This window comes from Podarcis bocagei, assembly GCF_964188305.1.
Source record: "Podarcis bocagei genome assembly, chromosome: 2".
In the NCBI taxonomy this organism is placed as follows: Eukaryota; Metazoa; Chordata; class Lepidosauria; order Squamata; family Lacertidae; genus Podarcis; species Podarcis bocagei.
In genome coordinates this window covers 70,221,968-70,248,159 of record NC_138126.1, presented here as the reverse complement: position 1 = coordinate 70,248,159, position 26,192 = coordinate 70,221,968, and the positions used below count along the sequence as shown (strand labels likewise).

The window sequence follows — 26,192 nt, the reverse complement described above, 5'->3', positions numbered from 1 at the left end:
GAGAGCTATGAGAGGATGAATTGCCCCCCTCCACTGCCTCCCTTCCTCATTCTGCTAGCAGATTCCTTCTGGACTTCTAATCATCCATGGAGCTCACTGGGTGACCTTGCACCAGTCACTGTTTCTCAACCCTATATCACAGGGTTGTGAGGATAAAAAGGGGAGAGGAAGAACCATATACATCACTATGAGCTTCTTGGAGGAAAGGTGGGATATAAATGCAATAAACAAATAAAATAAACATCTAATCTGAGTTGATATAACTGAAGTTTGGTACAGATATTTTTTTAAAATAAACAAGCTAGTAATCACTGGTTTGGTCATGTCCACAGAATGGAAGATGGCAGGATCCCAAGGACATGCTCTATGGTGAGCTGGCTTCAAGCACCAGGCCTGTTGACAGAACCAACTCTGCATTACAAAGATGACTGAAATGTGACATAAAGGCTGGTAACATCAACCCTGCTGTGTGGGAATCCCTTGCATATGACAGCAGTGCCTGGAGACAGTCAGTCAGGTTGTGTATCCACAGCAGTGACCAGAGGAGGAATAGGACCGCTGAGAGGAGCACAGAGAGAAGAAACGCCATGGGGCATCAGCCTCAGCACAACTGGGTGCCTTCATCTGCCTCAGCTGCAACAAAACACATCTCATCCATACCAGTGTCTCTACAGCCACAGCCACAGCAGGTGCTGTAACTCTTCAACAATTTGACCACCCCCAAAAGTACACTCCTCCACTGTCCCCTCAGACAGACAGATGCTGTACACCAAAAGAAGTAAACTCCTGATATAATAGAGTCAATGTAGGCTACTTTGGATTGGCAATATCAGAACATTTAGTCACCTGAGGCTCAAAGTACTTGTTATGAGGAGTTCTAGAATTCTTTCATCCTTGTGATGGTTAAACACAAAGCAGCCTGGGACAAGGTGGCAGGGGTGGGGAGCTGCTTAACTCTTTCTCGTTTAGTAGTTGTTTTAGCTCAATATCATACATGCTCAGCTCCTTTTTTAAGTTGTGAGAGAAAAGATGTAGGGTTCCCATATGTTTTCCCCCTATGGAAGGAAAGTAGCTTAGGGAAGGCAGTTGTGAGCAAAATGACCAAAGGGGAAGGGAAAGCAGTTAAGAGGTCTCCCCAGGCACCTTTTCCCACAGACACAAGTTTGCCCCAGGCTACTTTGGGAATAAAACAAAAGTAGAAATGACATTTGTGATGTATTTTATTTTTCCTCTAAGTTTTAAAGTATCTTATGTGGGTTTTTTATCTGTCTGTCTGGTTTTAAGTCGCTCTGGGTTGCCCTGGGCAAGATAAAGTGACTAACCAAATTCAATAAATAGTAAGAGGAAGAAGAGGATAAAGAAAAGATAATAGAATTTACTTAACATAGTTAAAATTTATGATACATACCGGTAAATACTTTTAGCATAGCTTTTTGTTGCCAGCATGTGCATGCGAGTGCAAATATTTCTGCTTCTGAACTATATTATACGTAAATATGGGATCAGATCAACATGACCAACATTTTAACAACCTTAATATCACCCTCAAACCAGTTTCTCCATTCATGACATCGCATAAGAAGTATAACACATTCACCAGCTGTGTTCTGTCATCTCTTATGTTCCTTTTATCTTCACTTCTCACTTCCCTCTGTAGCCCCCTAGCCTCGTGCTTGTGTGATTTTCACCTGTAGCCTCCTTGGAATATCCTGGCGCCACCCAGGGGGCCACCTGGCTCCCAGAGAGGAAACACTGGTCTACACAAATAGCTGCTCTCTAAAAATCCACACATCCACGAAAAAACAACTAAAGCTTCACTGTGATGGTTCTGCTACAATACTACTTACTTCTGACAAAAACAACAGTTACACCCAAGCCAACCCAGAACTAGCTTCAGCTGTAATTTTTGCCAGATAACCCACTCCTGTTCTATTCCAGAAAAAAATCTTCACAAATACCAGTATGTTTGGGGCCTTTATAATTTTCTTTTGCTTAAAATTAGAGTATCTCTGTTATCTAATCTTGAAGATAATGATTTCCTTCAATTTGAATAAAGTTTTCCTTAAATTTGAATTATTAAACAAAAACTATCTGACAACATTTTAAAGATTTTCCTGATACATAACCATTTATGGATTAGGATTCATCACATCACATATTATTCAAATTATTTTTTCCAGAGCAAACATTAGATATTGTCTGAAATACTTTTCCAAAGGAAAACTATGTCAGGGAATATCTAATGTTTTCACAAAACACAAAAAACCCTCTGCAGTATTTCAAAGAACAAGAAGTAGAGATCTGCATCACACTTAACAGCCTTTCCCAACTTGGTACCCTCCAGGTAGAATGGGAAATACAAACAAGAACACTATATAACATTATTATAATAAAACAGCAGTAAAAAGATTTAGGAGTTTACCTGGAAATGGAAACATGCAAATAATCTTAATACTCTGACAAATTGCAAATGCCTTCACAACTAGAGTTTATTCATGAAATTCAATTCAGTCACTTTACTTAATAAGTGCAATAATTTCAGTGCACTACAACACATATCCACAATCTTTACTACCTACACCAAAGTTCAGGGACAGTAAATTTGATGACCATGTCATTTACCTCAAGAACTTGGACTTCTTATGGAAATAAAAATGATCTAGATGGTATCCATCCTTAATCACAATGAATGTGGTATCATGGTTAAACTAGGACCTCTGAGACCAGTGTTCAAAACTTCACTCGGCCATTAAACTAAGTGGCCCAGTCTCAACCTCTCAACCTAACTTCACATGGTTGTTGTGTGAATTAAATAAGGAAGGAGAGAAGCATGTACACCATCTTCAGCTACTTGGAGAACATGGTATATAAATGCTATAAATAAATACTAAAGATCCATTCTTCTCTGAGATTATTCACACAGGCATAGTAACAGATCAAGAAACGTGCAAGTGCCAGCCCATCTGCACCTGGCGCTATGCATCTGCTCCTATGCCCAGGGCCCAAATTTTGCTTTACCACCAAAAAAATGTCACTTGAATATTTACTGTGGATGTAGAAGGTTGAACCTTGCATTTAGCAGATGTACACAACACACTGGCAAACAATTTCAAGTGCCTTTCCTACTCTTACTATGTATCTTGCTATGAAGCACCCAATCAGTGTGTTAAGAGTGTATTCATTTTCACAATAAAAAATTTCCTTCCAGTAGCACCTTAAAGACCAGCTAAGTTAGTTCTTGGTATGAGCTTTTGTGTGCATGCACACTTCTTCAGATACCAGTTGACTCACAACAGTGAATGCATGATATAAAAGGGTCACCTGGTACAACTATTGAGATCAGACATATTCAGGTTAACTGACACTCAAAATACTAAAAATAAGCTACATACAGCAGCTTACATGCCTATTCTGAAATGTGTGACTTCAATTTCACTCTCATATTAACTGCTTAAAGACAATGCATCTGATATAGAACAGCCTAAATAGAGCAACACACAAGAAAAAAAAGGTGGTAGTTAATGGCTGCAGTAATTTGGAGGGGTGAAATTTCATAACCTATAATGCTGACTAACTGAAAGTAATCGTTTTCTATTTTAAAATAAAACAACTTTGCTAGCAGTCTATAAGCTGTTTAGCCACACTATTTTCCATTCAGTATCAGAAAAGTAGCATACAAACAACAGATGAAAGAATTGTTTTTAAACAGTTTTAAAATTCTTTAAATAAAATAAAGCCAACTGGAATAGGGGTTCAGTAAAAAAAGTGCCCCTAAAAATTATTCAAGTTCTGCCTTTTTTATTCCACCCCTCCCCCAAATGAGAAACCTATTCCTGTGATGGAAAGAGGAAGTGATGGAAAGAGTGATGGAAAGAAGAGTCAAAATAGATAATTTCAGAGACGTAAACTGTCCTTCAGAGGCACAAACTGTCCATATGAGAGGTATGAAATGTCACTAATTTGTGGACCTCATACTTACACCCCACTCTTCCCAAATGGTACAATGCAGGAGCACTCTGTGTCCTACTTCTTATTATTTCTGAATTGCTGTCCATGTACAAGATGCTATTCACCATGGTCCCCCACCTTTCGGTTTGGAGAACTACTGTATATTTATACAGACTTTAGAGTTATCAATACATTTATGTCACTCAGTTCTTGTCCTGCAAATGTTCACTCTGTCTGGCTAGAGTTGGAGACTGGATGCAGACAAGCTAACTAAAGCTGAATCCAGATAAATAATTATGGCTGAAAATGCTTTGTGCCCATGTCTATTCTTTGGACATTCAGATATACCTGAACCTAAATTGTACTATCAATAGGTCCTTAACAGTCAATACAGCATAAAACGAAGAGCATCTATAACCTCAAACAACTATGTATTGTTTTCTATTAAATTTGTTCCAAATAATCTTTTTAAATGTTTAGGGCATGTCATTCTCAGCATGCATGTAATGTTAGTTTCACAGGACGAAAAAGGAAAAACCTGCAGTATTTAGATGAATTACGCAAGGTTTTAAGCACACTGTTAACATGCAAAGAGCACAAAAGAAGAAGAAAATTAAACAGAAGTTGAGGTATGAAGAAAAAATAGGAAGTAGAAAATGATACAGGCCTAAGGCTGCAATACTATACACATAAACCTAGGAGTAAGTCCTACAATGAGACTTGCTTATGAGCAGACATGCATAAAATCACATAACTCAGAGTACTGACAATTAACTGCATAGAAGTACTAAATTAGAACCTATTCACCACTTAATGCTTACATGTATGTCCTAATTACAATTAAAAAAAATTAATTACATAGCACTTTCCACTTTACAATAGCTATAACACTGCATACTTAATGTATGTCTTATGCTTACATTCCAGAGCAACCATTTTTTCTAAGCAAGTTTTCAACTGTGACAAAAAATCAAGCTACTGTGTATAAGAATCTGTTAAATATATACAAAGCACTCTTACACAACTTAAAACAAATCTTAAGCATCAATTTATGATATTAGGTAGAATAGAACTTTATTGCTCCAAGGTCTTTCAGAACTAAAAAGGTACCCAAGAGACTGTCAGGTTGAGATTTTTTAAAAAAGACTTACCCATGTGTCTAAATTAATGTAACAGTAATTAATGGATTAACTTTCAAAGGACTAGGAAAAATATTCTTTTTATAGAGAGCTGCTATTGGCGGGACTGCCTGTTCTAGATGGAACTTCACTTTAAAGCAAGTTAAACACTAAAGCTAAGACTGACTGGCCTTAGTCTCAGCTTTGTTTTCGAGGGCCAGATGGCATCCACAGTCAGATTGCTTGCAATTAGTTCCCTGATATGTTGCTTACCTCCTTAGAGGGAAGAACCTTGCCACTATTATCATTCAAACCTGGAAGGCTGTAGAAATTTGCAGCAGATGCAGAAACCATCATTCTTGCCTGTTGGCTGAAACTAGTGTGATACCATACTAGATTCTTATGTGGGAGGCTTAGATTAGAATCAATCTTGTGTTCAATGCCCTTGAATACTCACAAAAGAGCCATTTCACACATTACACAGCAGCAAACTCAGATTTACTTCAGAAGGGCAACTTGACAGGCAGCTCCCAGCAGGCTGAAAAGGAGTGCCTATGATACATGTGTTTTCAACATGTGTATATGTATTTTAGGTGTACACCTAAAAAAATGTGTAAAATTGTACTACATTCACCCAAATGTACTTCACAGGTCAGTCCACGAACTGCCTTTCAGTTACCAATTGCTTAAATAAGGAATTACTGAAACCCAACCAGAACCAATGGGCAAGGGAGGAGGCAGAGGGTTTGATAGTTTTTGTGAAAATTTTAATGTGCAGTGTAAGGAAAGCTTAACAAACCAAAGCCTCGTTTAAACTAAAGAGAAAGAACCAAAGGAAATCCTTACCTCCATTGATTGGCAGAGGTGCCAAAAGTTGACCTCTGACAGCTACTTTGGGAGAATCTTGTCCATAGCGCCCACGCTCAAGTATCAGCAAAGTAGGTGTTGAACGATCAGGACTCAGTACAGTCACATTTATGAGGGCTGTATAATATGCTTGACTAGCATTATCTGCACTAGCTGGAAGAGTGTAACAATTAAACAGGACCAAAATGGGCACAGAGGATAAATAGCTCCAATAAGGCAAAACCCACTTTAGGAACATTTTCAGCCCTAAAAAATGTAAATTTTATCTTCAAAACGTCTCTTGAACAAAAGATTATTGTGTGCATAAATGCATGTTATTCCATATCACAATAAAAAGGAATTAGAATCGCTACAAGAAGCAAGAGAGCCACCCTGGGTGCCTAGTCCTTTCCATACATTCAGCCACTGGAGGAAGCTTAAAATGATATGGATGGTGGGGGAAAGGAGATTTTTAAAAAATATATATCGGGTTTTAAAAGGTGGAAACGAATCCGAACGAAGAAGCCGGGATAATAACCTAAGCTCTACAGCAGCTGCAAGGAAGACGACACACAACAGCTTATTCGAAGGAGTCGAGGAAGGGGGGGCACTGGGATCCAAATGCTTTAAAAGCAGAGGATGGGGCTCCAGAGGCCGAGCAGTCCGTCACTCGATTCCCGAAGAGAGGGGCAGCTCTGGGCCTGCCCGCTCGCCTCCTGGGGCTTCGCTTTCTGCCAAGGAGATGGATGAAGGTAGGCAGGGAAGCGCAGGTGGCAGCAGTCGCTCGCTCCGGCGGGGCTTCGTATCTCCGGGAGCGGCCGCGGAGAAGGAGCGGCCGACAGTCTCGTCCGAGGGGGGGGGGAAGCAATCACTCAGCGTCGCCGCTCCACCCGAGGGGCACAGAGAGACAGAGAAGGCGAACGGTGCCGCCGCCGCCGCTTCCAGGACAGCCTGCGGCTCGACAAGGAGAGCGCTACGGCGCTGCTGCTTCGGCCGCCCCGGAGCCTTCGGCCCTCCTCAGGCTTGCTGTCGGGTCCCAAGGCGGAGCCCAGTTTCGCGCGCAGCCTCCACAGACCCTCCCCAGCCCCAGGCGGTCGACTGCGGCGGAGTCAGGAGCCGCGGAAGCTCCATGGAGGCCGACTCGGCTCCGGCCGCTTCGTGGGTCCCTCCTCTTCCTCTTCCCACCCCCACCCCCCTCGCTCAGTCCAGCCGCGCGACCAACAGCCGAAAGGGAGCTCGCGGCGCCAGCAGCCCCACCCACCGAGCAACCGTCAAGCCTTTCCCTTTCCCCCCTCAGCTTGGAAACAACGGCAGCCGGCAGCGCCCGGGCGGGTTCTTACGGCGGAACCACCAACTGCAACCTGCCGGGTAGATTCTCGCATCGCGTGCGCAGGCGCACTGCGCCAACCCATTGCTCGCCCTCGTCCTCTCTCCCTCCTCCCCCCACGCACCGCCACGAGGATGTGGGAGGGAACTCGAGTGAAAAGTCACACCCACTCCTAGGGGAGGGTGCGCGAGCGTTACAGTCAGGGACTGAGGCAGCGGAGGCGGGGCTAGTTTAAAAATAGTTGGGTTGCGCTGGATTCTGAGGGAGAGGCGGCAGCGCGGTCGCTGTTCTTGGGGAGCTGAACCGTAGAAAAGGGAAAAGGCAGCCAGGCTTAGGGACAGCTGTGCCTGCGAACCAGCTCCACATCTATATGTATCTTCCTTATATTGCTTTACTGCAACCCCTCCCCCCTCCACACACTCATTGGACACTGAGGCAGGACTGGCGTGCGTGTGTGCTCCCAACAGAAACTGACCCTTTCTCCTCCGCCGTTACCAGTAGATCGAAGCTCGGTGTTATTATTATGTCCTCTTCCGAGGGAGCAAAAGGGCAGCAACACCCATCATGTCCCCCTCAAGCAAATCACTCCTTCGCTCAGTCCGTTTACCTCACACCGGCCATTCCATTTCCCAGCCATAAGCCCCCTTTTCCTTCCCGCATTATGCTGTGCCTTCCACACGTTGACGACACTCCACTCCTCCCCATCATTTTAGGAGGAAATTGCCTCACAAATTCACTTCTCTGATGAGAGCTAGAAATCCCCTCGGCCTTCGCGCAACCCACATTTCTCTGGGACCCAAGTCCCCTCAAGTCCGCATAATTCACCTTGCCTTGCTCCGGTGGAAGGGCCAAAATCAGGGCTAAAGCTGCACATTCAGAAGGTCCTGGGTCCAGCCTCTTTCATTTCCAGGTAAGGCTGGGAAATATTCCTTTCTGAAACCCTGCAAATATTTTGCCGGTTGGTGTAGACCAGGAATACATGCCGGAGGTCGGTGAAGCCTGAGATCCCTCTTACACAGACACACACAGCTTTCCCCCAATCCCTCTTTCTCACGCACGGGCTAAGCAGTGTGTGTGTGTTGGGGTCTCATGAGGGTCATTTGCCTGGGCGTCTAGATTTCTTCCCTCCTGCCTATGTATTAAGTTGTTGGTGAGTGCATAGTGTAAGCATGTCTCTTCTGGCTCCTTTTTAATAAGTTAAACATCATATGCCAAATTACATTTCATTGGGGTTAAATGTGGCTTAAACCATATCCTGATAGAAGAGAAACTTTTTGTCCCACTGGCAATATGCTGGCCAGACAGTGGATTCACAGAAATATCAAGCTACAGACGCTGCCTATTTACCCTCTGCTAGTCTATCTATATAGCACCTTCTGATCTTATGAGGAACGGCTAAGGGAGCTGGGCATGTTTAGCCTGGAGAAGAGGAGGTTAAGGGGTGATGTGATAGCCATGTTCAAATATATAAAAGGATGTCATATAGAGGAGGGAGAAAGGTTGTTTTCTGCTGCTCCAGAGAAGCGGACACGGAGCAATGGAGCCAAACTACAAGAAAGAAGATTCCACCTAAACATTAGGAAGAACTTCCTGACAGTAAGAGCTGTTTGACAGTGGAATTTGCTGCCAAGGAGTGTGGTGGAGTCTCCTACTTTGGAGGTCTTTAAGCAGAGGCTTGACAACCATATGTCAGGAGTGCTCTGATGGTGTTTCCTGCTTGGCAGGGGGTTGGACTCGATGGCCCTTGTGGTCTATTCCAATTCTATGATTCTATGATCTGTCCCTCTTGATTCAAAGGGAAGAGCCTGGACTGTATCACCAGCTGCCAAAACCAGACGAGACTTCCTAACATATGCCAAATATATCCTTAATTATATTGTACCTTTATGCGGGTTTTAACTGGAACCTGGTGTGAGAGCCAATCCTGGCTGAAAATCAGTACATAAATAAGTTAATATTATGTAGTGCAATCCCATGTATTTTGCTTAGAAGGGACTCTTATCTAGTTACTTAGGAGTAATACAATTAAACACAGCATAATTTACTTATGAGTAAATGCACTTAGAATTGCACTGTGATTCATTTTACTAAATATAAACATCCCATTCTTGTTATACCTTGTATCATCAACCAGCTTTTCCTCTTTTGGTGCTTATTAGTCCTTCATTGTGACTATTGAGAATGTGGAGAATGAGCACATTTACTTCACGGCAGAATAATGGGCTTAGCATGTGTTTCATCTACATACATCCACACATTTCATATATACAGAAGACTCATGGCTATTATGGGTGCACATTTTTCAATGTTGGGGTTAAAGATTCATCTCCATCTTGGTCATACACCGATCAATATTTCATAGATGAAGGTCAGGGTATCACTGGGGTGGGGGAAGACTTGTGGCTGTTACCTGTGCTAGCAATAAAGGGGGAGAGGCTACAGAATTTGTCCATGCTGTAGCACAGTTTTTGTTGGAGTTTTAATCAGCCTTCTACAACTTATTTAAAAATATTTATAGGGTGCCTTTATGACTAAAATCTTCTCCAAGTGGCTTACACAATAACACATAAAAACACTTCCTGAAAATATTAAAACAGAATACAATACTAAAACTTCCAATAAAGCTCACAACATTAATAAAAGCCATAATAATAAATACACATGCATCCCAGGAATAAAACATAATTTGCAGAAGTGCAATGGCAGCATAAGCTATCACTCATAAATAAGCCACTGAGACTAAGCCGGTTGTCAAGGCCTTTCTGAAGACATAATAATAATAATTAATAATTTTATTTATAAACAGTACTAACTGTATAGCAGCCAGCTAGCAGTGAATTCTGGAGTCATGGGCTATCACGGAGAAAGCCCTCCACATTGTGCCCACCATCTTGGTGGCATGCAAGTGAGAATGGCCTCAGTTGTTGGCCATAACATGTGAAAAGATTGGTATTAGTGAACATGGTCCTTCAAATTACTTGGATCCAAGTAATCCTCTAAGGTTTTACAAGTTAAAATTGGCAGATTGGGCTTGGAAAGCATACCAGCAACCAGTGCAAGTGGCACAATAATGGTGTCCTATGATGCAAATACTAGCACCCATCAGGATTCATGTGGCTACATTCTGAACTACTGTAGTTAAAAGTTTCTGAGTCATGTTAAAGGCAGCCCCCCCCAAAAAAACCCCACATTTCAATAGTTAAGCCTAGCTTGCCCATGAGAAGGGCATGGGTTACTGTCTGAACTTTCCAGAGAAGGCTGCAGTTGGTACACCAGCAGATATACATAGGCGCTGACTCCATGGGGCTTGAGGGGGCCCGAGCCCCCTCAAAAATTCGTTTGGGGGGGCTCCGCCCCCCAATAATCTCGGGCGCCCCTCCAGCAGAGCACCACCGCCGCCCCTCCCCCAGCCCAAAATGCACAGGGTCGGGCTGCATGCCTCCTGCCCTCCCTCCCGAGCAAAAGCTCCACCCAATTTCCTTCGGAGCTGATTAATAGGCGCAGCACGCTCTCCCCTATTCGCTCACGAGGAGGCGGCGCCACTTTATTTGCATATTCATGAGCTTATTTATTATTCATGAGCTTTCATTTATTATTCATTATTTATTATTCATGGGCTCCCCCAATATTTTTTATAAGTCGGCGCCCCTGCAGATATACCATATATATAAATAATACCACCACATGTAACAATGGTAAAGTAGTTGTAATTTTGTTCAGACTTAATATGGAACATCCCATTCATGTGAATCTATCTGACCCTTGAGATTAGTATCTGAAGTCTTGCCTTGGCCCTGCCATTATCAGAAATACTAGAAACAATGTCCTCTCGGGGGTGGCTCCCTGACTGTGTATCTCACTACCTAGTGAGATTTGCCAGCCCCCTCACTCACAGACTTTAGGTGTGTGCTAAAGACCAGCCTGAGTCTGAAGGCCTTTTAACTGTCTTATTGGACGCCTGTTTTATATAGCTGTTTAGGGATTTTTGTATTGTTTGCTATATTTAATTGATTTTAACTTGTATTTATTCCAATTTATTCTTTTAAATTGCTTTCTGAAGGCTTTTTGCTCTGAAAAGTGGGTACACAGATAAATAAAAGAAATATGCACGAAACCACTCCGGATCACTTTTTATGTCCTCAGAAATGGATGCCACAAAAAATCCCAAAAGAAAACTCAGAAGCAACCTTCCATCTAACATTTATGATGGTTAAATGCACTGTTTTATTTTTTATTTTTAGTATTTGTTGCAGAAAATATTTGTGTTTTGAAGCAAATAACCACCTGTCTGCTCTGCATGTCCTGCCTAGTTATTTTGTTAGCAGCAATGGAAAGCCCCACATTGAGAGCAATTATTACTCTTTAGCAGTGTGGTTAAATGTTTCCTTTTGGAGAGCTAATGTGTTTGTTGTGAATGATACACTTGATCACCAGTGTGAGGAATCTAGAAGAAAATTGCATTGTGCTAGTTTAATTTTTCCTTTAATGAGGGCCAAGTTTCCCTCCTCTTCTTGGGTGGCTTTCAACAAATGCAGTACGCATTGTGCGTGCTTGTGAGAGCAAACATTGACCCACAAAACCCACTAAAGGCAGATAACTTGTGGATCTGTAAAATCCTCAGAGATGTCATTTATGAAAAGCTCTATAGAAATGTCAATATAATACAGGAAATGTTTTTGAAGTGGTAGCTGAATGTTCTGCTTTCACATCACATCTCCTCCACCCCCCACCCCCGTGCTTGGGAAATGCAAGGTGATGAACCACAGTGGGTCCACTAATGGCCTTTTAAGCATTCTGCAAAAACTCTTCATCCTGTACTCAGGGGACTATGCAGCAACAAAAATGACAAATATTCACATTTCACTAGTGTTCTTCACAAGAAATATTTACTGTGTCTGACCATGGGCAGATTGCTTGACAATGTTAAATGTTTTCCATGCCTCTTTGCTATTGAAAATAATACACTTATTATTTTAACAGAAAAATGGGTTCCTGTATTTGTTCTGTCACAGGAATCAGGAAACAGCTCTGTGGGAAAACAGCTTGCATTTTATAGCAAAATTAGAACAACCTTATTAGTTGACGTCTAGCCCACTTGCATTTGCTTTTACTTGAAGCTATAAGAAAATAATAGAGCAATAATGGACCGATCCATTTTCTATCGTTGTAATATATTCTATAATGAGTGTTTGTTACTGTACATTCCATCTTGTATCTGAATTCACACAGGTGACTGTGACCAGCTGCAATGCCTAGCAGATCTTGCTAGATCCTTCTGACTACAATGAAGATTTTTATACATGTTACATACTATAGGTGGTCAGACTCTTGGTCCATCTAGCCTATTGCTGAGTATTCTGTCTGGGAAAAGTTATTTCAGATCCCAGAAAGAGATTTTCCCCATCACATTATTTATTTATTTTTCATTTGGAGGTGCCAGGGGTTAAACCTAGGCTCTTCCACATGCAAATCATGTGTTTTATAACTGATGTGTGGTGCCACCCAGTAGCAGAAAGGCACAGAAACAGGCCTAGCTAAAATTATTCTGCTCTTTGGAATCAGTCCTGTGCACATGGCACAGTTTGATTCCTTAGCTCCACATCTGTTCTGCATATAGATGGGCACCCATGACGTTTGATGTGAAGATAATGTAGACTTGGCTGAGCTATCTGCACATTTGTGTTAAGAAACGTACCATTAACAATAATTAAATAAGCACGTGAAATCTCTCCTACCAGTCTTTTCTGATTTTTCATTGCCTTTACACTCCTTTTCAGTATGCAGGCATGCTTTTTTTCCAGGAAACTGTACTCCATTACCTATCAGCAAACCAGGAAAATAAAGCCAGGATCACATCCTCACTTGTTTTCTTGGTTTGCTGACATTTAGACAGAGTTCACTGGTTTGGACATAGCAGGAAACTTTGACTTAATACAAACTAGACTTTTCTTACCAAAGAACCCAGTGCACAGTTGGAGGAGTGGAGAAGCAGAGGAGAAGCATTCATTCCTGATGCTTGTTCCTGGCTTCATAAACCATGGCTTATGTTGCTGGAAAGGCTCAATCAAACTGTGCAAATAAAAAAGGGTTACAAACGACAATCCAGAAGGCGAAATTGCAAATTATCACCTATGCCTCAGGCACCAGAACAAAAGTACTAGTTATACAGAAAATGCCTTGTTGTTCCACTATGATTGCTCAGAACTGGTCTTGTGCTTTCATTGCTATAGAGAAAATTCACAGTTCTACAGTGAATAATATCTTCCAATCTAGTGCAACTTTATTGACAGCTCAGCTGTACTGTAAAGTGTCACCGCATCAGTGGAGTTGACAGTGTTTACTTTTATGCAAAGCAGAAAATACTTGGGAAGAATGCTGCTTTTCTAAATGTGTAAATGTCACGGTAGCACCTTGTGTCCCTCATGCAAGCAGTAACACCAGAACTAAAATCAGCAGCAAAAGCTGCCTGCTTGTCTCCTTGAAATTCCTTCCTATGCAGAATTTATAAAATCTGTCTATAATATCAGCAACAGAGGATAGAATAGCATCAGAGGTGAATATAGAGCTTATGAATATCTAGAGCAGGGATGTAACAAATATCACAACAGTTTATATAACAGTTCTCACTGCATTTGGTTCTGCTGGTTGACAGCTAAAGTTTTAGAAATGTTTTGGAGATGTAGATTTTGTTTTGTGCTACGTAAATCTCTGAATAGTGGGATGTTCCAGGGAAATCATATTATATAGAGCAGTTTTCCTTTGGCTAAAGTAACACTAGAGACTTAGTGTGGCATTTGTAATAAACTGCCTATTTACAAATGTACAAGCCGAGCAGGCGGGAAACCCAAGCAAGTGGACAAAATTCTAGCCTCATCCCAGCACACTATTAAAGATCAGTTCTACTGGTTGGCACCATTTTGTAACCTTTTGTAACTAATTTGCATTATCCATGGATTGGGTCAGAGTCAGAAGATTTTAGCTCTCTTGGCAAATCCATTTTTCTCACAGATTGAGCAAATTACAGCCTCCCTCCAAGAAGGTGTGTCTACCTACAATAGACTAAATAAAGGGCAGCAAGACTGATAGTAGCGACTAGCCAGTAAGGAAATACTGTATTTACTCGAATGTAATGCACATCTTTTTTGGCCAAATTAACATTGTGAAAATTAGGGTGCACATTAGATTTGATGGCGCATATTACCTTTGGTAGCAAATACTTTTTTGGTTTCAAGGTTTTGAAAATTGAGGTGCGCATTAGATTCAATGGCACATTAGATTCGCGTAAATACAGTACATATTGTTCACTATCTACTATCAAACAATTAGAACCTAGAAAGAAAGCTCTAGCTCTTTGCTTAGCCCAACAGCACAACATAGCTGTAACACTATTATTTACAGCAAGTGGAAGCTGCAACAAAATGTTGCTCTCCAGTGCTCCAGCCAGTTAGTCACCTATGCTCCCTTCCAGCATACTCCATTCCATACTCCACACTCCCTGGTCTTTTACCAACCCTGCCAACCCCCCCCCCAAAAAAAAAACCCAACGTACACAAACATTTGGAATGAAGAGTGATTTTAAATGCACTAAATAATAACAGTATTCTGTGGAGCATAGGAAGTTGCCTTATACCAAGTCAGACCATTGGTCTGTTTAGCTCAGTATTGTTTACACTGACTGGAAGCAGCTGGCTAGGGTTTCAAGCAGGGGACATTCCCAGCCCTACCTGGAGATGCCAGTGAATAAAACTGGGACCATCCATATGCAAAACAGATACTCAGCCACTGAGCTACAGTCCTTTGCTGTGACCATTGAGCATGATTTCAACCCCTTGGGGTTTGGGGTTGGTTGGCCTCAATAGTTTATTTTCGTTTTGTTCCTTTGCAATCCTCCTGGTTCTCCCTCCCTCTTGCTTTCCAGCGGCTCTGTTTTGGCTACAATCCTAATGGCACTCACAGCTTTTTAATATAATTCTTCAATGTGCTTATGTACACAGATGGTGCTATATTTGTATGAAGTAAATAATTCTACGACTATTTTGTTTCAAATGAGTCAAAGCACCTTATCAAGTCAGTCCAGCCATTCATTAAGAAATCAAAATGAGAAACAAACTACAAGAAAGAAGATTCCACCTAAACATTAGGAAGAACTTCCTGACAGTAAGAGCTGTTCGACAGTGGAATTTGCTGCCAAGGAATGTGGTGGAGTCTCCTTCTTTGGAGGTCTTTAAGCAGAGGCTTGACAACCATATGCCAGGAGTGCTCTGATGCTGTTTCCTGCTTGGCAGGGGGTTGGACTCGATGGCCCTTGTGGTCTATTCCAACTCTATGATTCTAGGTACAAAAACACTGGGTGCATTCATACAACAAACCAGACAACTTGACGTACTGCTATTATTCAGAAGTAAATCTGCAGCACAGCTATATACAAAAGCACAAACACTCCTGCATGGACAAAGAGAAATGAAAGTAAATCTTCCAATGGGAAATATTTTCATATACAGTGCAATAGCATCTTGTGTGCAATTAACTTGTGCGATCTCAACCTTGTATGGTTGAAAACTGACTGGTTGAAATCGCACAAATTAATTGCACACAAGGTGAAGAGCTTAAAAGCTCTTTTTGTGTTGAGTTTTCCTGGTGGAAAGAGCTTTTAAGCATGCATACTAGGTTCTGGGATGTTCTTGCTGGAACTTGGAACATCTCAGACCTGGCACAAAAGCATCCTAGAGCCCACTAAGTAAGGCAGAGAGCTTTTAAGCTTGGAAGGTACAGGTGGTTGCCTGGAAGTAGTTCAGAACTACATGAGTTTGCATATACTCACCATCCTTGGAACATAACCCCCCCCCCATGCACAATTGTACTGTCTTTCTAATCAGGCAAAGCAGCATTCATTAGTGTTTATTACATTACGTACTTTAATTGGTGAACAAACTAAAGTCCTTAGGAAACAAAACACACAAATCAGTGGCAGATCTATTGACAGAATAAAAAGGAGCTGAACTCTTCTTGACCTTTCCGTCCTTTAATATCTTAAATCCCACCACACATACTTTATTCTTAGACCCCTTCTCTCTTTATACTAGGGCAGACTCCAGTCTCTTGGATCCAGTTTCTTCTATGTTGTCTTCTTCCACCTGCCTCTCTTCTTTTCCCCAGGTACAGCTTTTATTTCCATTAAGACCTTGTCATCCAAGATTCTCTCTGTAATCATCTTTTCTATAGCTTGCATGAGCTCAGATTCTCTATGCCTCATCCCTAGTATCGTTTTCACTAGAGGAACAGGAGTGCGCCTAAATGCCCAGACATCAGAACACTAGGACATTCGGCAGAAATTAAATGACTCCACAATATTTTCTTTTGAAGAAGCATTATAATTCCTCTAAGCTTTATGAACAGATATGATTAGTGGATAGTTCTTAATGAAAAGTAGAAAGGTATATAGGCCATAATAGGTTTTCCTTGATGCTAAGGATAAAGAGAAAATGAGGTCTATAGCATTTAAAGAGTTGTTTGGGAATACAGTAAATGTAAAATAAAAAAATAAACCAAGCGTGCCTCATGTGCTTTTCATTTACTGACAATCTAACAGATAGCTTTAATATTTTTTTTATTTTACTAAGAAATCCACATATCTGACACTTGCTGACAAGCAATAGTGTGCTGTGCATGAGGCTCTGTGCAGAAATAGCTGCTAAATAGACAGCTATGATTCTTATTAATATATATACTGTGTATATGCCAAAATGGTCCCTAAGTGGTTTACAACAATAAAATCAATACATCATTAAAACACACAATAACAATTCAATTGTGCACCAAAACATCCTTAATTAAAATATGCAATAAAACAAACAATTAAAAAACTGTTTTTAAAGCAGTTTTAAAAACCAAAACGCAGTTGAAACCATCAAACCAGAAGTTCAGTTCAGGAGAATGCTTGCCTAAACAGATGTGTCTTCAGGAGCTGGCAGAATGCCAATACTGATGGTGTCTCTTATATATCAGCAGGGAGGGCATTCCACAACATTGCTGCTGCCAGTGAAAAACCCCATGTTACCACAAGCCTGTAATTATTGCAAAACTAAATTAGTTCCTTTAGCTGATCTTAGTGCCCTTGCTAGGCAGTGAATAAGAATACTTTTTTCAGTTAACCTGGTCAGCTTATTTAGATTTTGTATGTAAGTAGCTATCAAATTGACACTTTCTGAAAGAATATGCAAACCAAAGCACAGCTTCAAAATTCACACATCCAAATTTAGCATTGTATTTTGCCAACCAATATTTACAAAAATGCATGTATTAGGGGAAATTACTTGCACAAATGTGTACATTACTGAAAACTGTATACAATTGTTTATTAGGAGAAATTCACACTAAAATGCTGATGAATTTTCAAAATTTTCAACAAATTGCTGCACAATGTGGAGAACGGGGTTTAAGATTGGAAAAATGAGAATCCGAGATGTGAAATAGACAGATTCTTCCATCCCTACTCTGGACCAGCTGCAAGGGAAGCCCAACAAAGCTTGCATTACAATAGTCCAGACAGTTTACCAATATATATGCCACAGTGACCACATTACCCATGCCCAGGAAAGCTTTGCTACCTTAGCTCACCTGCTGGAAGGAGAAATGGTGTGTGTTGGATTGAATTATCCCATCCCAAACTGGTGGATGTTGCAGTCAAAAGTGACAGAGTGCAAATGACTCTAGCATTCAGAACTGTGTGTTGGATTAAAGGTCTCACATTACCCTTTTGCATATGCAGGTGACCCAGTCCAGAAGTAGTTTGCTCACCCCCACCAACATCACTACACTGAATACATCTATGTCAGTTGTTTGTGTGTGCACAAACATTTTCAGCACAGGTGTGTGTAGCAAAATTCTTACTTCATCATCGCTTAGGTTTTCTGAACAAGAACAGGCATATTCTGGGGTATGTTTTACGGCTGATTTGTTTAAGCTGGTAAGTACACGAGTTAAGTCATTAAAGTTTAGTGTGGGACAGTTACTGGTCCAGATGTGTGTCTAGTAAAAACAACAACTGATTTGCAAGTTTCAGAGTGATTTGCTGACTGTAATACTGATCAGTCACTAAAGCCATCTTGTGTCACACACAATAGCACATCCTTGTACTCTTCATAAATTAATTTGGAATAAGCACTGACCATTATGTTCAAAGCTATGAAGGATGTACAGTCCGTACCTTGGTTTGCGAACACCTTGCAACTCGAACATTTTGGCTCCTGGACACCGCAAACCCGGAAGTGAGTGTTCCAGTTTGCGAACATTCTTTGGAACCCAAATGTCCAGCACGGCTTCCGTATCTTCTGATTGAGTGCAGGAAGCTCCTGCAGCCAATCGGAAGCTGCGCCTTGGTTTCCGAACATTTTCAGAAGTTGAACAGACTTCTAGAATGGATTCCATTCGAGAAACAAGGTATGGCTGTAATACTAACCCCATGTATCTGGAGGTAAACCCCACTGAATTCATTACAGCTTCTGAGATGACAGTTAGGATTGCGCGGCTACTTCTCAGTAGACACATGCAGGATTACACTACAAATGGATTATCAACAATATGCTTTGAGAGGATAGAAGGCATCCATACTGTTTAACAGGTCTGATTGGGAGTACAATAACCAGGGTTTTATAGCCCTAATCAAACCAGTCAAAGAATGGTAATAAATGCTACTCTTTCACCAGCTTTAAGTGTGCTAACAGTAAATCATTAGTATTAATATGTTTGGTTGGTTGGTTTTAGCCCATTGCAGGTAATCAATCAGTGTTTAGAATTCACAAGCAGTCTAACATTCACATTCTACACTAGCTGCAACTTCCAGATCACAAGGGGAGACCTACCTAGAGTGCATTGCAGTAATTCCATCTTGTTATTCCCAGTGCCTGGGCTGCTGTGGTCTAGAAACAGTTGCAGTTGTGACACCAACCACAGCTGGTTGAAGGCACTCTTAGCCACACAGGCCACCTGACCTTCCAGTGACAAAGCAAGATTCAGGAGCACATCCAATGTACCTGCTCCTTCATGGTATAATCCCATCTAGGGCAGGCAATTGACTGACCTCCTGGATCCAGAAGTCATTCACACACAGAGCCTCCATCTTGCCATGATTCAGACTCAGTTTATTAGCCCCCATCAACCCACTAATACATCCAGACACTGGGCCAGGGCTTGCACAGCCACTCCTGATTACAGAAAAGTAAAGCTGACTGTCATCAGCGAACTGATGAGACACAGGGGGCCGAGACTCCTAGCTGTCATGATTTGTTTTAAAATAAGCCTCCAGCCCTTTTAAGGAGTGTTCTGAAGCAAATCCTGTAGACACTGTTCTAATCAATTCCATTGTGAGAAATGAGCCTTCTCCCACCTTTCAGTGTTTGTAGACAATTAGTGAAGCCAGAGTTAGACTGATGAGTGTTCTAGAGAAAATTAAAGTCATATACTCACCAGGGAAGATCAAAATAGCTTCAATATGAAGCTGGAGAAAGGACTTTCTGGCTTATTTTGAAGCTGTTTTGAGATCATCCTGGTGAGTGTATGACTAATTTATCTCTACATTCAGACAATGGAAAAGAAATCTCATTTCATCTTTCTAATTCAGGTCCAATTTAATGAGAAGCTCCCCCCCCCCCGCTAAGTATGAAAACATTCTTAAAAACCTTGTGAATATATATAGTTACTAAATTCATATTAAAGGTGTGGCATTATGAGGGGATCCTCAGCAAAACCTGTCCTGCTTCCTTAGCCTAGTTTGAGCGGAACGTGCACTTCAGAAGGCAATAAAGGATTTGCCAAGGAATGCAAGTGGTAGAGGACCCAACAACATTCTGGAGAATGCTTGGCAACTTTTGCCCACAAACCCATGACTGTCATAAGGCTTCCTCTTACTGCAATAGTTCCTGTTTATAACAGTGTAGAATTGCTGTATCAAAATTAACACAGCAGCAGTAAAACAAAGTACATTCTGGAACTGTGCTTGGAATTCTATTAGGTGGTATGGAAATATGGATTTTCTTTAAATTCACATACATCTGGTTACATATGGGTAAGTGCATCCTGTCCATTTTACAGACTGGAAAATGAGACTGGAGAAGAATCCCAAATCACACAGGGTATCTTTGACACCAAAGAGGCCCAACAAAGATCTTGCAAGTTATAGGTAACCACTCTATAAAGAGTTAATCCTTCTCCCTCTCAAATGTGAATTTGGAGCCTAAGAAACAATTCTTGATTCTTACCAGCCAGTTTCAGTTAACTCCAGAAGTATTTTTTCCACACAGGGGACTTTTCATACATCTTAATTGATTAAAAATGTATATTACTCTATACAGACAACAGATGCATTCTACAGTGCCTTTAAGAGGTTACAGCAGTGGCAGAAGATCCAGCAGAAAAGAGGTTACTTTTCTGCGGTTTTGTCCTGTGATAGTCCTGTAATTTTGAAGTGCCTTTCTATATATTCATGCTATTTAAGATCTAGAGTCTGCATTAAAATTAGACACTTGCCCATACCGAGGGCAAACTGATTCTTTCTCAGAGTTTCTCAAAACACTGCAAATCTATTCAAGGGAAATGGGAATCAGATGAATACTACCCAGACTTTTAATGCTTCCACTTAGTGAAAACTAGAAAGAGATATATTGTAGAATACAGTAGTGGTAAGGAAGCTGTGGTCCTCCAGATGCTGTTGGAGTCCAACTCCCATCAATTCCAGTCAGCATAGTCAGTGATTTGGGATGATGGGAGTTGCACTCCAGCTATATCTGGAGGTGCACAGGTCCCTCACCCTTGTTGCCGAAGAAACTTGAGGCTGCAGCTTCAAATAAACAAGACATATCCAGCATGCAAGCAGCTTGTATAATCTGCCTTACAGACCAGTATGGTCCCTGATCCAATCAGAGTGTTGGGAGTTTCATTCAGGAGTAGAAGTGTTGTCCTGTGCCAGATCTTTCCAACAGATATGTTCTTTTAAAGAATGACTCAGTCAGAATCAGACTTTCAGAGCCATTTTTATCAGAGAATGGGGAAGTGAGACTAACCCTTGCATCGGGAAGATAGCATATGCTTTAAAATGCTCTTTGAAACAACAGAATAGCGGACAAAGAAAAGTTGAATGCTTTATTCTGCAAGTCTGTATTTGCTTTTATGTCCTAGAATACTGCCCCACCACCATTCTTTCTGTTATCCATTTATATTTCCAGTTTTGCAGTAATTGTGCTTATGCAGCTGGTGTCCTGAACAGAGAAACTGAGAAACAAGAGTTTTTTCTTTGGAGATATAAAATCTGCACACTGTGTGGATGTTTTGAATTACAAATTTAGGAAGACAACAGTACCATTAAAAGACCATGGTGAATTGGGGTGCATCAATCACTTTACCCATCAAATAACATCAGGAGAAGTAACATATTAAAAGTAATAGGCAAGTAGTAGTGAAAGTGCTCAGAACAAGATAAAATAACAAGGATGGTGAGGAGCTCCAAACAGTTGCTTCCCCAAAATTGTGTAATTATTTGGGAATTCCTCTCTGGGTATAGTCTGTTTATATGGCCTACTCTTTACAGTGAGCATCAAGAAATCGTAAAGAAACTGCTATCTCACAACATGGAAGAACTGACCATGTCCTGAGGCACTTGGTTATTTGACCTAGCATGAGCAAATTGCTCCTCCATACTCACTGAGATATCTATAATTGGTTTTCATTTTTTTCTATTAAAAAACCCCCCAGTTTACAATAATTGGTGCATTAATGGGATAATACCTTCATCTGTAGAATTGATATGGCCTTCTACCATTGCAGTTTGCTTAACTCTTTACAGAGTTTGCTACTATATTGGTAAACATTTCTTTAAATGCTTTATTTAAGCAGTTGAAGCCATGTAAAATTCAGCAGATAAACACAGAGGCATATCAAGGGTCCCTTGCACCCTTGGCAAGGAAGCTCTATTGGTGCCCCCCCATCACTGTACCACAATACCATATTAGAAATTCCTACATTTTACACAACCAAGTACCCAGAGTGAGGTGAAGAGGAAAGGTGGGGAAAAAATGCATGCCTTTCTGTTGCGGTGTGAGAAGAACGGGAAGCTTCTCCTGCGTTGGAGCTCGCCGCAATAGCAGTGTCGTGTTGCCATGTATATATATGTGTGTCATACACTCCATAGCTTGGTAGCTGGTTTTTGGCCCCCACCCCTGACCTGGGCCCCTGATTTCGCAAACCCCTAATTACACCTCTGGGTAAACAGGAATATATATGACCAAATAGAAAAGAGAAAAAAGATGATAGTTTTTAAAATAAGTTATTTTAATGAAATGGAAGTACTACTGCTAGTTTAGTATTGCAAGAGAATAAAACTGGAAGTGGGATCTAGAATGTGGCTTCTTCACACATTAACACTGAGGGCTGCTTTCCTTGTGACACACCCCTCCAGATACACTCTATGATTGGCCACTGTGAGAGGAGGATGCTGGACTAGATGGGCCTTTGGCATCACCTAGCAGGGTTTTTCTTATGTAAACACTGCAGGAACAATGTCACATTTCAAAACGCTCCAATTCCTGGATGCTGTGTAGCTGCACCCCAAAATGACTTAATTGAGAGTTCATCCCCCATTAAAGATCAACCAATGCCTATAACAATACTACAGGATGAGCAAGTCACATATTGATGCTCATAGAACTTGTTATGGTTCCACACTGTCCCTTATCTTTTTTAACTAGGTATTAAGACTAAGGGCACTTCCAGATTGTCACTGTTTTTGAGTAGAATTCAATCACATACTGGAAAATTCAAAATAAAAAAATTCCTTCCAGTAGCACCTTAAAGACCAACTAAGTTAGTTCTTGGTATGAGCTTTCGTGTGCATGCACACTTCTTCAGATACCTGAAGAAGTATCTGAAGAAGTATCTGAAGAATCTGAAGAAGTATTCTTCAGGTATCTGAAGAAGTGTGCATGCACACGAAAGCTCATACCAAGAACTAACTTAGTTGGTCTTTAAGGTGCTACTGGAAGGAATTTTTTTATTTTGACTATGGCAGACCAACACGGCTACCTATCTGTAACTGGAAAATTCAGGTTGCAGAATTACAGCTGATTATGAAGTACTATGCAACAACCTGCTCCCCCACCCCCCACAGATTTTTTGCAGTAAGGGAAGTGCCAGGAAGTGTGGGATAACACTTGCTTTCATGCAAGGTCATCTAACCTTCCTGCCAAGAAATGAGAATGAATGCTCAATGAACAGGTTGTTTGGTCCTAAGGCAGCTGCAACATGATCTTTCAGCTTTCCTGCAATCTGGAACACTTGATTAGATTAGATTTACAGCTTTGTGTGTGTATCTACGTTGCTCAGGGCAGGGGGACTTCATCTGCATCTGGGTAGTGATTCAGTGCACTAAAAGTACATCTGAAATGGGTCCGGTTTGTGAAGTTCTCAGCTGTTCAGGTCAATGGGATTCCGCTAACAGAACGAAGGAAGGAAATCTTCCATGTAGAATTGTGTTTTCCATTTGTACACCAGTTATATGCCTCTTTGAGTCCCCCTCCCCCTTTCTACAGAATATGTAATACACACACAGAGGCAAGAGAACTTTCATCCCTTCCACACCTGATAATAACTAAACCACAACTGTATACTTACGTAGATAAGAAATGTAATAAAAAAGGGACAAGACATTGAGTGCACTCATAAAGATACAAATGAATGTAGAAAAGGCATGAACAATGATAATTACAAATGTGTAAATGCATAAAGCCCTCTTATGGAGGAATATATATAATCTGGAGGGGGGGAACATATGCCCAATATGAAAAAAATAAAATAAGCTAAACCAAAACTATCAGTTCTATAAACAGAAGCCTGGCCTGCAAGCAGAAATTCTTTCACATGGAGACACAATTGAGAGTGGGAGCCTCTGACACTGTACAGAATTACAAAGTGAAGTTCACAAGCTGGTCAAAAGCCATTTCATAAGGCTTTCACAGACATTTTCCTATGGCAGCGTCCTTCAGAATTAGAGCTGGGAGGGAAAGTCTCGTCGGCTATGCAAGGGAACAACTACACAAACAAGTTCAGATTGACTCTATACTTATTCCTCATTTATGTAAAAAACAAAACCTCATTGATGCAATGGTTTACAATTAGAAGATGGAAAACTATGCTAAGGACTGTGTCAGGGAAGAATGCAAATGTGTGTATATGTTTAGTAATATCCTCAAATTCCAGACTCAGGGCTGGGCTCAGCTAACCAGTTCCACCAGTGGAAGCCTACACAGGGACTTCTGCTAGCGCAATGGGGCTTTCTTCCCTTCAGTGCCCCATATCCTCCCCCATTGGCTCAGGGATGAGGTGTCAGGAGAACCCCTGAAACAGTGGACAGCAAGAGGAAAGGGTAGATTGCTTAGTTAGGCAAGCAGAACAGCTTGCACTAACAAAATGACCTGCATTGTATTCCTCCCATTATAAATAATGCAAATTGATACATTTGCAGAAATTTACTTTGTACTATTTATTCTAACATATGATATCTTGGGAAGAGGAAGTATGGATGTAGGAATTGGGAGGTAGAGAAGAATAAGTAGAGGGACAGAGCTAAAAAAACCAGTTAAGGGTTTCATTAGATTCTCTATTATTATAAGGTTGCATTCAGTTCCACAAAGAGAAAGTTCCATACTTTGCCGTGGGATGATAAGGGACACTAAATTTTTGAAAATGATGGCTGCCAATAAAGAACATTTTATAGCTGACCAGGGATTCAGGGGTGGGGTGGGAGATGACTGAACACATAAATGGGTTCTAAGTCTGTATATGTCAGTAGAGAGTGAAGGAAATTAATTTCCACCTTGAACTAGTTAACACCAAATCCCCCACTGTGCAGAGATAAAGTGGTCCGCTTGTACTAGAGCAGCCAATAATGCCACCACAGACATGGGAATGGTGATGGAATAAAATCTATAATAGGCTTAGTGTCTAACATAAGTGAAATATGTAACACCATACAAGAATTAAGTATGTAATATATAGTTCTGTACTGATGTGTCTATAGGGAATGTCTATATCTAGCGAAGCAGGACTCTCCAAGTCTGGAAATACTGCTGCTCCTCCATTGCCCAAATTCATTCATTTGCTTCTTCCCCCTCCCATGATAGCTGAGTTGAAACAAGAGCAGAAGCAAACAAGGCTGCATATCAGGAAGAAACTCAGCTAAGACACATCTATTTTTATCTGACCTGAAATGAAGCTTATTACGGCAAAGTATTTGAATGGAGGCTGAATACTGAGCGGAGGCTGCAGCTCTCTACACACATCCATCTGGTGGCAGAACAGTCCTGTTTCACCCAGGGAACTGCATCCAATATCTAATTGAGGGTGGCAGGGCGGTGGGGGGCAAATACAGAATCAGATCAAGGAAGTGTGCTAGTGCCAAATGCAAGGACTATATCCCGCATCAAAATGCTTGGCATCTATCTTCACATCCAAGGAGTTCGCCATCTGTTCCACAGGGGTTCCCTACTGTGGATTCCTCAAGGATGAAGGGAAAGTGGGCTCCACTGAACAAATGTAGTGCTGCATAAGGGGCGAAGTGTAGTCTCTCAGCAGAGTGTCTCCACAATCTGTTCTTCCCTTCAATACTGGTCTGAAAAGAATGAAGCATGGAGGAGGGAGGGACTGGCTCCCTCAGTGGGTGGAGTGCAGCTGCCTTCCTCCGACTGTTCTGACAGTTCCCCATATTCACTGTTGTAAAAAGTCTGGCCTCTGAGCTGGGACTGGTACGATGGCCGACACCTACCCCTCAGGTCTGATTGATCCACTATTGATTCTGCATTTCGACTGGATCCTTTACTGCTGTTGGGGGTGGGGGGAGAAAGAAAGAGCAAGAGACAGGAAGTCAGTTCTTCTGAGTAAGAGATAGTATTCTAATTGACTGTCCAGGG

At 41.3% G+C, this 26,192-nt stretch overlaps 2 protein-coding genes and 1 long non-coding RNA gene across 7 annotated transcripts in view; 1 reads left to right on the top strand and 2 right to left on the bottom strand.

Annotated features, from left to right (window-relative positions):
• The window catches only part of RNF130 (ring finger protein 130), a 41,379-nt gene extending 34,492 nt beyond the window's left edge, over nt 1–6,887 (bottom strand). Inside the window, exon 1 of one of the 3 annotated variants that reach the window (XM_081180778.1) lies at nt 5,913–6,887. In XM_081180778.1, coding sequence (XP_081036904.1) covers nt 5,913–6,171 — 259 coding nt within the window. In that variant the 5' untranslated portion in view covers nt 6,172–6,887. The remainder of the gene's footprint in view (nt 1–5,912) is intronic. The other 2 variants (XM_081180779.1, XM_081180777.1) reach the window with 2 other exon arrangements.
• Nucleotides 6,888–7,397: 510 nt separating this feature from the next.
• On the top strand, nt 7,398–22,670 carry LOC308579832. Its single transcript, XR_014004596.1, has 3 exons — nt 7,398–8,149; nt 12,469–12,555; nt 16,323–22,670. It is a non-coding gene; the product is annotated as an uncharacterized lncRNA (long non-coding RNA).
• A 1,224-nt stretch (nt 22,671–23,894) lies between these two features.
• The window catches only part of FLT4 (fms related receptor tyrosine kinase 4), a 95,036-nt gene continuing 92,738 nt past the window's right edge, over nt 23,895–26,192 (bottom strand). For 2 of the 3 annotated variants that reach the window (XM_081180729.1, XM_081180731.1), the window contains exon 30: nt 23,895–26,103. In XM_081180729.1, coding sequence (XP_081036855.1) covers nt 25,884–26,103 — 220 coding nt within the window. In that variant the 3' untranslated portion in view covers nt 23,895–25,883. The remainder of the gene's footprint in view (nt 26,104–26,192) is intronic. The other variant, XM_081180730.1, reaches the window with a different exon arrangement.